General features: G+C 40.4%; 1 protein-coding gene across 1 annotated transcript in view; it reads left to right on the top strand.

The window, feature by feature from the left end:
- The window catches only part of FBXL17 (F-box and leucine rich repeat protein 17), a 478,328-nt gene that overhangs the window by 130,382 nt on the left and 334,273 nt on the right, over positions 1-13,673 (top strand). The window contains exon 5 of the mRNA XM_074952924.1: positions 4,124-4,231. Within this exon, the coding sequence (XP_074809025.1) occupies positions 4,124-4,231 (108 nt within the window). The remainder of the gene's footprint in view (positions 1-4,123; positions 4,232-13,673) is intronic.

The following is a 13,673-nucleotide window of genomic DNA, read 5'->3' as shown; positions in this document are numbered from 1 at the left end:
ATTTGCAAACAAGTCAAATATTTGACATGTTTGTCATGTATTTAATATTAGTCATATATTTAATATTAATGTGAGAAACTGCAGAGCCTTATCATAAATCTATGGTATTTGACCATCTAACCCACTATTTGCCCACCCCATATCAGCAGGGGGAGGGAATGTTACGCCAGACTGAAAGAAATGATGCTCATACTCCAAGATGAGGTGGAGGAGGGAGCGTCAGAGCTAGCCTCTCCTCCAATATCAGTGAATGGAGGAATGTGCGTTGGGTGGGTGTGGGGGAGGTGATTTCTCTGCCTTCCATTGGCTGGCTAAAGGGGGGAGTAGAGCAGCCAGTTGGCTATCATTCCCCCCTCCCCCATTTTAAATGTCCCCAGGCTTTCAGTAGCCCTCTTACGCTCTTTGTCTACCCCAGTAACCCATCACTAGAGTGAACATAGGTTCCTTAACAGTCCTATTTCCAGTGACGGGACCCTTGGGGAGCCAAACCCCTCCAGTGCTGCTTTTGTTGCTGCCCTGATCTGGAAGGAATGTGTGCAAAGTTCTCAATAAAGTTGCAGACTGCCACTGAAATCCATCTGTAACAGGGTAGATGGCCCCTCAAATGAAATTGGACCCAGCTCTCCTGTTCCAGTCCAGATGTGCTATGGTTTGGTATAATGAGGGAGGGTAGGACTATCTCTGGGAATTATAAATGAAAGTCCAGAACCCAGAGAAGGGAGAGTTCAGATCCCAGTGTCCAGAGTGGGGGAGTGTGTTCAAAATCCAGGGTGAGATGGGAGAGTCCTGAGAATAGAGAGAGCTCAGAACAAGAGCAGAGCTGTGCTACGAGCTTCAGAGAGGGGATGCTCCTGAAGAAGGGAGCAGTGAGAATTCCCTAGTTGGGCACTGGGGGCACATCGAGCTGGTGAAAGCAGAAGGCAGCTAGGGGTCAGCTACAAACCTTCTCCAGGCCAGACAACCACAGGCAGAGCGGGCTGGTGAGGGATGAAGTCTGAGAGCATCAGCGGGAGATGCCTGCTGGCTCTCTAAGCCAGAGAGCTGAAGTAGGAAGGCTAGAAAGGGCTGAAGGCTGGGGAATAATGGAGGAGTGAGCCCACTGATCTCTCCAGGCAAGAGTTGGAACTATACCAGGAAAGGAAACAAGGCAGAGAAGCACCCCTGCTGCTGGGTCAGGCACAGTGAGGAACACTGCAGCTATACCTAAGAGCCAGAGCATGGTGAGGTGGCGTGTTGATGGACTGTTGGACTGGAGAATTTTGGACTATGGTTGTGGGATTTTGGGTAATAAATTAAGCACATGAAAGGCTGTTTATATGTGAAAAGCTATGGTGTGGAGTTACTGGGGACCCTGTCAAGAAAGGGAAAACTGAGGCAGGCTTGCTGATCATTCCTGTGTGTCTTAATCAATCTCCTCCAGTATTTTTTTTAACTTTTCAAGCTCCTTAAAAGCTTTAAAAAATTCTTTGGTGTTTCCCACATTGTTCTACTTTTCCTTCTATTCCAAAATGTGGAATTTCCCTCCAGAATTATCCTGGTCTAAGGTCAGTAATGGCTTTTCTACACATAGAAATATCATGAATTTAAATTTGTCTCATGATCCAAGAAGCCTAAAATTAGTCCTATCTTCCTGTGGGGACCCAGCAGCATTCTCTTCTAAGGTGCTTGTCAGCAAAGAGGACATGTGTGCATGCACACAACATTTAGTTGTATTAAGAGCGTTACATGCATACTGTGAATGGAAAGGAAAATTTACCCAAATGAACATTCGTTTTCACATGTCAGAAGTTAACCTTCAAAAAATATTCTAAGTAACTATTAGTGAAGAAAAAATGCTCTTGATAACATTCATTTTAACTTTCTTTTCATATTTTACTGATTATAAAAATAAATTTTAATTATATGATTTTAATTCTCATAACCTTGAATATTTTCCAGTTGATTTGTTTGTGGTTCAGCACTGTTTTGAATGCACAGTTTTAAATGATGAAATGTTGCTCATGTGTTAATGAGGAACAAAAACATCCTGTGAATGGCAGATAACAAAATGGTACTGCAAAAGAAGATCAATCAAAAGAAGGTGAAAAGAAAAATGAGGGCTTCTGAGCTCTCTTTAAAGTAATGTTGCAGACTAGAAATAGTGTCATAATGCTCACAGTGTTTCAAGAGAAAAACTTGAGACAAGTGAAGTTTAGAACATGTTAGAATGTATTGGCAAAGTTATTTTTTGTATCAGAATTAGAACATGTACTGTAGAGCTGTACATGAGGTTGTAATGCTGTGTACAGTAATCATTCTTCTTACTATTGCAGATAAATATTATAGTGTAAAACAAAGTATTCTCATACTTCCAAGGGACAGGAAACAAGATGTATCTAGATGTATGTTTTACTGCACTTAGAATCAGCTAACTTCTGTAGCACGGTAACTTTTTCAGCATATATACATTGGGGTCCAGTCCTATTCCCATTGAGGCCAATGGCAAAACTATCTATGACTTTAAGGCAGCAGGCTTTTGTGCACTTCGCTATCTTTAACTGAGCATATAACTTTATATATGATGAACATCCTTTTGATTCAACCTCAGGAAAGTGGAAAATGAGAAGGGAAACATGATGAAGAGGTTTCATGACAATAAAAGCATAGACTTGATTTGTTTATGGTACGTTGTATATTCTTTGCTTTAAACAAGTCTTCAGGAGAACATACAATACAAAACAATGCAAACTCAAAAAAACAAACAAACCCCAAAACCACAAGTGGCAACAATGCCTATTTTGCATTTATTAATACAACCCTTAGCTTAAATATGCTTCAGGCACGTATTACATTTGAAGGTGAGCTTAATATTTCATCAGATTAATGTTGATGCCAGTGGCTTCATTTCTTTTAAAAGTACCCCTTTTGATTTGTTTTTATATTATGCTTTTAATATACTGTACTTAAGGATGGTGAGTTTTCAATGTCTGCTTAAAGTAGATAAAGTTCTAAGGTGACATTCTTAACAAGTAAAGCCAGTGTGAAATAGGTATTTGTAGTGAAGAATAGAAAATCTAGTAAAAATATGTAATTGTCTGGATAGTAAAATTGAATTCCAAACTGTGATGGAGAAAATTGGGTTTGGTTGATTTAAGCCATGCCTTAATAAACCATTGGGAGAAATACAGTAAAATATGGAAAAATATAAAGGAGTTGAAAATTTAAGAAGACTAAAAGTTTAAGGAAAGGAGTTCAGACTATTGTGCTTCCAATGAGAGAACATTTTTGTGCAGAAAGTCTAATATTAGAATATTTAAGCATCAAATTGAGTGCAGCACGTTGCTCATGTTACATTTTATTAAGTTTTGTTGCAGATATAGACTTAATTATAAAGCTCTCTATATAGATAGATATAGATGTAGAAAAAGTAATATTCCAGAATAACAAAACACGCAGCCTGTACACCTGGCTTATAATGGGAGGTGGGGGGAGAAGGGGAAGGAGCAGAGATTAAATTGGAAAATTAGTCTCTTGTATGGAAAGTGAGGACAAAGCATTATTTACAACTGCTAGCCTATGTATAATACATTCACTTCTGTTAGTCAAAGATTTACTCATTGACAAGAAATTAGGATTGTGTTTTAAGATGAAAAAACCTTATTGATTCTAGATGGCTTAGATTTAGTGGAAGTTGTTTGAAAGATGAAGTAAAAAATCTTCTTGAAATATAACATAGTTCAAGTACTGTCTGCACAGCCAGTAATGGGGACCATGAGAGTCTGCAGGAGCTGGCAATAATTTTCATTTGTTGATGTTCTGATGTTGTGCAAAGTTATGTGAAAAACAGATGGAATGGATTGTTTTTCCCTTACAGATAAATTCAGTAGTAAAATTTGAAATTCACTGTCCATCATCTAGTAGTTACTGTCTTTCTCTTTTGCTGGGGGAGATGATTCTTTTTTATCCCATACATATATATCTGCAGTGTGCCTACAGGTTTATACTTTCTCGCTCATACTGTCAAGACAAAGAGAACTATTGAACCAACAGTTCACCACTGTTGCTGAGATGCTTGCTAGATTTCATTGAATTGAGAAGATAAGAGTGTCATCTTCAACTGCTTTCTCTCTATCTCTTTGTGTAGGTGACAGATCACTCGGTAAAAGCATTTGCTGAACACTGTCCTGAGCTGCAGTATGTTGGGTTTATGGGCTGCTCTGTTACGTCTAAAGGAGTCATTCACCTCACCAATGTAAGTACAGTAGCTACAGTACTTAATTATCACCAAAACTGTTGGCATCAACAGTATTATGCTTGTACGTATAATAAAATAACTAGAACTGAGTAGAACGGAAAAAGATTTTTTTGTGGTCATAAGAAAAAAAAAGTCTTTGAAAAGTAAAAAGTGGGCTTTCCCTCTTCAACTGTATGCCATAAACATGTTGTGTAAAAAATCTTCCCACAGAAAAAATAGTGTAAATGTCAAATGTCTTGTAGGCAATCAGTCAGATTAGATGTATAGATTCAATAGAAAAACTTTCTGAAGTTCCATGCCCTCAGTTAATTGCAGACATAAAATTGTGGATGCAAATAAGACTTTAAACACCTGCCTGTGTGCAGCAGCATATATTTTACATGTGTATGTGTATGCATACATATACTATGTATATGGATATCTGTATTATGTAATATATAATGTAAATCACTCTTGATAATTATCTGTTATGTTTCCTTATTTCCTTTTTAATCAGTGTAGCAACATGAGAGAGATATGCCAGGCTCCAGAAATTGGTTTTGGGACTGGTCTTATTTAATATCTTCATTAATGATGTGGAAGAGGGGATAAACATATTAATTAAATTCATTGATGATATTAAATTGGGAGATGATGCAAAACAACAGGAAGGACAGAGAAAAATGCAAGATTAGCAATATAGCTGAGAAATAACAATGACATTCAAATAGGAAAATGCAGTCTAGCACAACTAGTAGAAATAACCAGGAATAGGGATGTCACAGGGTGACTGGGCCTTTTATGGATGAGAGGTGCAGCCCAACTTGTGACACTTAGGTTACTTCTCCTGCTTGTCATGTGACTTTGTTTATATGCCTAAAATCAGGCCTTTGGGGGTGGTGAGCCAATGGAGAAGAGAGGACAGACAGCCTGGAGAGGAGCATTGCAGGGGGAAGCCTACCTGCCTGCTTCACAGCTGAGGAGGAGTGTGGAATCCATTTAACCTATGGGAAGGAACTGAGTTCCCTACAAGCTTAAATTAGAAGCCACAAGGGGGTGAACAAGTATGGCTATGAAGGGCCAAAGGAGACTACATTGTATACTTACTAAATTAAGCTCTGGAAAGGGGGGTGTTACTTTAAGAACTCCAGGCTGTGGATAAGCTATTGGGAAAACCAGGAGGGAACTGAGTGCAGATTATATCAAGACCATGCCATGCTATACAGGTTAGGAAAGGATCCTACGTTAAATGTGAGAGAGAAAACTGGTAAGCAGTAGTGACCAAAGAGACCTATCGGTGGCAGGTGACATCAGAGAGCATATGAGATAAGAATTTGTAATGTAATATGGCTGCAAAAAATACAAATACAATTTTGTGATGCAATTGTGTCGGCCTCTTGTCATGATAGTGGTTAATTATAGACTCTCTGTACTGGTCAGATAATCTCTAGACTATTCTGTTAAGTTCAGATCACCTCAGTACTTGAAAATGTTATTGAACTGGGAGGAATTCACAGAAAAGTCACAAAAATAATAAAGGGGTTGGAGGGTCTAACTTACTTGAAAAGATAAAAAGAATTAATTATGTCTAGTTTGGATACATGACCGTGTTGGATACTGAAATCATGTCCTAGCATCTGAAAGGTGTAAACAGCATTAGGAGAGAGGAATTACTTAAGTGGGACAAATAGGACTAACCTTCAGTGTCTTAACTGATATGTAAGTATTGTCCTGGGTATGCAGGAAGAAAGAGAAGATGTAAGGAATGTGGTTTGATTAGGCTGAGACGTTATTAACTTGTCTGAGAAATACCTGATGATAACTTGTATAGTGCAGGTCATCATTCTTTCCTTTATCATTCCCATTGGTATGGGAGGGCTGCTGCCAACTCTCCCCATTCCCAACCTGGTTCCTGCTTGTTGTTGGAATCCTGCCACCTTCCTCTTACAGGACGGTTAAAGGCGGTTGGGCACTATACTATATATTAGGAGCACCAATTCACTTTCGCCAGCTTCTTTAGGGGATGCCTTCCTGTAAGTCCACTTCTGACTGGTTTATCAGGGAACTGGACCCCCTATGGAATGAGAACCTGCCAAAGAAGGCAGCAGCTAGCTTGGTTGCCTCATTCTATCGTCAGCTAACAATTTCCCGATAGCTAACAGTTCCCACCCTAATACTGGCAAAAAATATATCCATGCTGTGGTCAGACAGGTGTACCCCATTATCCCTAAATAACTTGGATACCCAATACAATATTTCCTGATGGGTAAAGCTAAGATTTAGTTATGGGTAATTTTAGTAAAAGTCATGGACAGGTCACAGGCAATAAACAAAAATTAATGGCCCTGTGACCTGTCTCTAACTTGTCCTATATAACCCTGACCAAATCTTGGGTGTTCTGGGGGACGCTGGGGGCACAGCTGCTGGTCTGCATGGGGGGCTCTGGGGCACCTGCTGGTGCTTGTGGGGGCAGCACTCCAGCGTGCCTGCTGATGCTCGGGGGGCGAGGGATGGGCTGGGACTGTCACTGTGGTGGTGGTGCAGTGCCACAACTCCTTTTCTTCTTGTTGGCCAGACAAAGCCTCACCACATTCAGGTTGCATTGACTTCATTTAATCTAACCTATAATTTACTAAGGAATAGAGAGGTTAAGTAATCTGTCTAAGGTCCTGGAGAGATGACCTCACATACTTTTGATGCAGGACCATCCTTTCCCTTATTCTGATCTAGCGTTACCTATTATTTAAGACCATTACATCATCTCCTTTCACCAAGTGATCTTAAAATATACAAATATTTGTTAATATTAAGAAAATATTAGGTTTCTTCCTCTGATTAATATTAATTCATTTTTCTTAATATTTTCAATGTGATTTTTTCTTTAATAAATGAGGTTTTGTCATATCTGCATGCCAGAGTTCAAACTGGCACTCGGTGAAATATAGATTAGGGGAAGACTAGGAGAACCAGGCAGAGGAACCGACAGGCTAGTGAAGGGAGTGTGTGGTGTTCTGGAAGTGCTGTGGTGCTCGCTGGGGGTTTTGTTTTGCTGTGGGTGGTGGTGTGTTGGTTTGGTTTGTGTTTCCTGGACTAACAGGACTTAGGTGTGAAGGCTATGACAGATACAGAGGCAGCAGTGGTGGTGACCCAAGCAGTGGAAGATACAATGAAGATGACTGGATGTGGAAGCTGTGGTATGTGCAGGATCCTAGAGGAGGTATCTGAAAAGAGTTTCGTCTGCATGAAGTGCTGCCTGATAGAGCTGATGGAAGAAAAGATCGGAGGATTGGAGATGCAGGTGGAAACTCTGAGTTTAGAAGCGGGTTTGAGCAAATGATGGAGCAAAGACATGAGGGGAGACTGCTGGGTGAGGAAAGTGGACAGTGGAAGCATGTGACTAAGAGAACCAGGCAGAGAAAAAGATGGGCTAGTGAAGGAAAAACAGAGCTGAGGAACAGGTTTGCGGAGTTGGAAATTGAAGAAGGGGCACAGCAGGTGGTCACTGAAGGTGGGAAGGCAAGGAAGAAGAGAAGAGCAGCTAGTTCTGTAGGAAGAGACGAAGAATCAATGGAGATAACACCAAATATGAGCCCCAGGAGGATACAGGATGGGTTGCAGAGGATTGCAAAGGGAGGATAGGAATCGAGAGGACTTGCAGCCAGAGGGAATGGGATAGACTGGAGAATCGCACCATCACCAGGAAAAGGCAGGTCCACATGATTGGGGACTCCTTACTGAGAAGAATAGACAGCCCTGTAAGAAGAGCTGATCCAGAGAACAGAAGGGTGTGCTGTCTGCCGGGTGCTAAGATACGGGATGTGGACCTGAGGCTGAAGAGGATCTTAACAGGAGCGGGAAGGAATCCACTGATTGTCCTTCATTTGGGAACAAATGATACGGCTAGATTCTCGCTGGAATGTATCAAGGAAGACTAGGCCAGGCTGGGGAAGACGCTTAAGGAAACTGAGGCTCAGGTGATCTTCAGTGGGATTCTGCCTTTTCCTAGAGAAGGGCAACAAAGGTGTGACGAGATTACGATGATCAACAGTTGGCTCAGGCAGTGGTGCTATAAGGAGGGCTTTGGGATGTATGGCCACTGGGAGGCATTCCTGGACAGAGGACTGTTCTCTCAGGATGGACTTCACCTGAGTAGGGACGGAAATAGACTTCTAGGATGGAGGCTGGCACAGCTGATTAAGAGAGCTTTAAACTAGGAATTTGGGGGAGATGGTTGAGAGATGTCCAAGTAATCTCCATGCCGGATATTAACATTCAGAAGTAAGAAAGGATACAGCCGTGGGTAGGAGAATGGACATAAGGAGGAAGGGAAGTTTAGATACCAGTCTAATAGGTGATACTGGCGGTAGAATGTCTGTGCTTAATCAGGTAAAGAATGTGAGCGAAGCCAAACAGCAAAAATTAAGATGTTTGTACACCAATGCGAGGAGCCTAGATAACAAAATGGAGAAACTAGAGCTACTGGTGCAGGAAGTGAAACCAGATATTACAGGGATAACAGAAACATGGTGGAATAGTAGTCATGACCAGAGTACGGATAGTGAAGGGTATGTGCTGTTTAGGAAAGACAGAAATAAAGGCAAAGGTGGTTGAGTAGCATTGTATATCAATGATGAGGTAGACTGTAAAGAAATAAGAAGTGATGGAATGGATAAGACAGAGTCTGTCTGGGCAAAAATCACACTGGGGAAGAAAGCTACTGGAGCCTGCCCTGGGATAGTGCTTGGGGTGTGCTATAGAACACCGGAATCTGAGTTGGATATGGATAGAGACCTCTTTAATGTTTTTAATAAAGTTAAATACTAATGGGAATTGTGTGATCATGGGAATCTTTAACTTCCCAAATATAGACTGGAGGACAAGTGCTAGTAATAATAATAGGGCTCAGATTTTCCTGGGTGCGATAGCTGATGGATTCCTTCACCAAGTAGTTGCTGAACCAACAAGAGGGGATCCATTTTAGATTTGGTTTTGGTGAGTAGTGAAGACCTCATAGAAGAAATGGTTGTAGGGGAATAACCTTGGTTTGAGCAATCATGAGCGAATTCAGTTCAAACTAAATGGAAGGACAAACAAAAATAGATCTGTGACTAGGGTTTTTGATTTCAAAAGGGTTAACTTAAAAAAATTAAGGAAATTAGTCAGGGAAGTGGATTGGACTGAAGAACCTGTGGATCTAAAGGTGGAGGAGGCCTGGAATTACTTCAAATCAAATTTGCAGAAACTATCAGAAGCCTGCATCCCAAGAAAGGGGAAAAAATTCATAGGCAGGACTTGTAGACTGTCAAGGTTCCTCCCCCACTCTGAACTCTAGGGTACAGATGTGGGGACCTGCATGAAAACCTCCCAACCCTTGCACCCCACTTCCTGGGGAAGGTTTGGTAATTTGCATAGGTGACCACAGACCCAAACCCTTGGATCTGAGAACAATGAAAAAGCATTCAGTTTTCTTACAAGAAGACTTTTAATAGAAGTAAAGAAATCACCTCTGTAAAATCAGGATGGTAGATACCTTACAGGGTAATTAGATTCAAAACATAGAGAATCCCTCTAGGCAAAACCTTAAGTTACAAAAAAGACACACAGACAGGAATAGTCATTCTATTCAGCACAGTTCTTTTCTCAGCCATTTAAAGAAATCATAATCTAACATATACCTAGCTAGATTACTTACTAAAGTTCTAAGACTCCATTCCTGGTCTATCCCCGGCAAAAGCAGCATACAGACAGTCACAGACCCTTTGTTTCTCTCCCTCCTCCCAGCTTTTGAAAGTATCTTGTCTCCTCATTGGTCATTTTGGTCAGGTGCCAGCGAGGTTACCTTTAGCGTCTTAACCCTTTACAGGTGAGAGGATTTTTCCTCTGGTTAGGAGGGATTTTAAAGGGGTTTACCCTTCCCTTTATATTTATGACATAGACCAAGCTGGATGAGCAAGTATCTCAGAGAGGTGATTAAGAAAAAGCAGAAAGCCTACAAGGAGTGGAAGATGGGAGGGATCAGCAAGGAAAGCTATCTTATTGAGGTCAGAACATGTAGGGATAAAGCGAGAAAGGCCAAAAGCCATGTAGAGTTGGACCTTGCAAAGGGAATTAAAACCAATAGTAAAAGGTTTGATAGCCATATAAAGAAGAAGAAAACAAAGAAAGAAGAAGTGGGACCGCTTAACACTGAGGATGGAGTGGAGGTTAAGGATAATCTAGGCATGGCCCAATATCTATACAAATACTTTGCCTCAGTCTTTAGTGACGCTAATGAGGAGCTTAGGGATAATGGCAGGATGACAAATGGGAATGAGGATATGGAGGTAGATATTGCCACATCCGAGGTAGAAGCCAAACTTGAACAGTTTAATGGGACTAAATGGGGGCCCAGATAATCTTCATCCAAGAATATTAAATGAACTGGCACATGAAATTGCAAGCCCATTAGCAAGAATTTTTAATGAATCTGTAAACTCAGGGGTTGTACCGTATGACTGGAGAATTGCTAACATAGTTCCTGTTTTTAAGAAAGGGGAAAAAAACGTGATCCAGGTAACTACAGGCCTGTTAGTTTGACATCTGTATTATGCAAGGTCTTGGAAAAAATTTTGAAGGAGAAAGTAGTTAAGGACATTGAAGTCAATGGTAAATGGGACAAAATACAACATGGTTTTACAAAAGGTAGATCGTGCCAAACCAACCTGATCTCCTTCTTTGAGAAAGTAACAGATTTTTTAGACAAAGGAAACGCAGTGTATCTAATTTACCTAGATTTCAGTAAGGCATTTGATATGTTTCCACATGGGGAATTATTACTTAAATTGGAAAAGATGGGGATCAATATGAAAATTGAAAGGTGGATAAGGAACTGGTTAAAGGGGAGACTACAATGGGTCATACTGAAAGGTGAACTGTCAGGCTGGAGTTAGGTTACCAGTGGAGTTCCTCAGGGATCGGTTTTGGGACCAATCTTATGTAATCTTTTTATTACTGACCTCGGCACAAAAAGTGGGAGTGTGCTAATAAAGTTTGACACAAAGCTGGGAGGTATTGCCAATACAGAGAAGGATCGGGATATCATACAGGAAGATCTGGATGACCTTGTTAACTGAAGTAATAGTAATAGGATGAAATTTAATAGTGAAAAGTACAAGGTCATCCATTTAGGGATTAATAACAAGAATTTTTGTTATAAAGTGGGGACGCATCACTTGGAAGTAACAGAGGAAGAGAAGGACCTCGAAGTATTGGTTGACCACAGGATGACTATGAGCTGCCAACGTGATATGGCTGTGAAAAAAGCTAATGCGGTTTTGGGATGCATCAGGCGAGGTATTTCCAGTAGAGCTAAGGAGGTGTTAGTACCGTTATACAAGGCACTGGTGAGACCTCATCTGGAATACTGTGTGCAGTTCTGGTCTCCTGTGTTTAAGAAGGATGAATTCAAACTGGAACAGGTACAGAGAAGGGCTAGTACAATGATCTGAGGAATGGAAAACCTGTCTTATGAAAGGAGACTCAAAGAGCTTGGCTTGTTTAGCCTAAACAAAAGAAGGCTGAGGGCAGATATAATTTCTCTCTGTAAATATATCAGAGGGATAAATACCAGGGAGGAAGAGGAATTATTTAAGCTCAGTACTAGTGTGGACAGAAGAACAAATGGATATAAACTGGCCATCAGGAAGTTTAGACTTGAAATTAGACAAAGGTTTCGAACCATCAGAGGAGCGAAGTTCTGGAACAGCCTTCCAATGGGAATAGTGGGGGCAAAAGACCTATCTGGCTTCAAGACTAAGCTTGATAAGTTTATAGAGGGGATGGGATGATGGGATAGCCTAATTTGGCAATTAATTGATCTTTGACTTTTAGCGGTAAATATGCCCAATGGCCTATGATGGGATGTTAGATGGGGTGGGATCTGTGTTACTACAGAGAATTCTTTCCTGGGTGTCTGGCTGGTGAGTCTTGCCCACATGCTCAGGGTTTAGTTGATCACCATATTTGGTGTCGGGAAGGAATTTTCCTCCAGGGCAGATTGGCAGAGGCCCTCGGGGTTTTTTGCATTCTTCTGGAGCATGGGGCATGGGTCACTTGCTGAAGGAGTCTCTGCACCTTGAAGTCTTCAAACCATGATTTGAGGTCTTCAGTAGCTCAGACATAGGTTCGGGGTTTATTACAGGAGTGGGTGGGTGAGATTCCGAAGCCTGCATTGTGCAAGAGGTCAGATTAAACAATCATAATGGTCCCTTCTGACCTTAAAGTCTCTGAATCTATGAATAGTCAATATTCTGATTAGTGTCTACATTAGTAGCTGTCATATTCATTTTGGCATTCAGAATACAATAATTATATTCTATTATGGAATCTACAATACCAAATATGTTTACATGAAATAATTTTTCTAAACAATAGCAGAATTTACTTAACTAGGATTTGCTGTGGAACATAACCAATATATACAAAAATTAAAAATAAGGAATGCCATTACATAAAGGAAAAGTAGACAAAAGTGCTTCTAATAATTTTATATATACAAAATACAGTGCTTCAAATAATTTTGAAAGAATTGCGGCTACTTTTTTGTTCAGAATGTGTATAGGTACATTTTCATCTGGATTTTTGGAAATTCATGCATCTGACTCCCAATGTACATACAAGTGTATAAACTCTGTTAAGTTATGAATTAATGGTATTGGAATATATAATATCCAGCTCCTAAATATAAATTTGCCTTTGTTTCCAGGTGGTTTTACAGTTATTTTTACTAGTAGTTCATAAGTGATTGCTTCTGGGTTACCAAGTATTAGTTTCAGCACCTATGATTGGTTCCATTAAATATCATTTTTATTTTTTAAATTGTGAGATACATGTGGGAAATGTCTGATTCCATAATGAGGTGTAGAGCTCTTCCTATCCTAATGAGAGAGAGTGGCTTTACCAAATGGCTAATTATTTATCTCATCAAGGACTCTGTTTCGCTTGTCATACTCCTTTCCTATCTTTTCCCTAATGTTTTACTTTTAAAGATAAAGATTGTGATGGGTTCGGTCACAGAGATCCCCTTGGGACTGTCACCTGATGTGCTGAAATTACCTCTGAGCCCATTTTCCCTTCCAGGAAACCCTGCCTTGTTGAGCCAGACACTCTAGCCTGCTGCAACACAGACTCAGGGTCTGGGCCATGCCCCCAAAGCTGGAGACTTTAACCAAAAACTGCTCAGCAGATTACCTCTCCAGCACCAGACACCCAGTTCCCAATGGGATCCAAACCCCAAATATATTTTTTTTGTATAAAACTTATACAGGGTAAACTTATAAATTGTCCGCCCTCTATAACACTGATAGAGAGATATGCACAGCTTTTTGCTCCCCCAGGTATTAATAACTTACTCTGGGTTCATAATAAACAGAAGTGATTTTATTAAATATAAAAAGTAGGATTTAAGCGGTTTCAAGTAATA

This window comes from Natator depressus, chromosome 5, assembly GCF_965152275.1.
Source record: "Natator depressus isolate rNatDep1 chromosome 5, rNatDep2.hap1, whole genome shotgun sequence".
NCBI classification, from domain to species: Eukaryota; Metazoa; Chordata; order Testudines; family Cheloniidae; genus Natator; species Natator depressus.
Note: the sequence above shows the minus strand (reverse complement) of the source record. Positions and strands in the feature narration are given on the sequence as shown.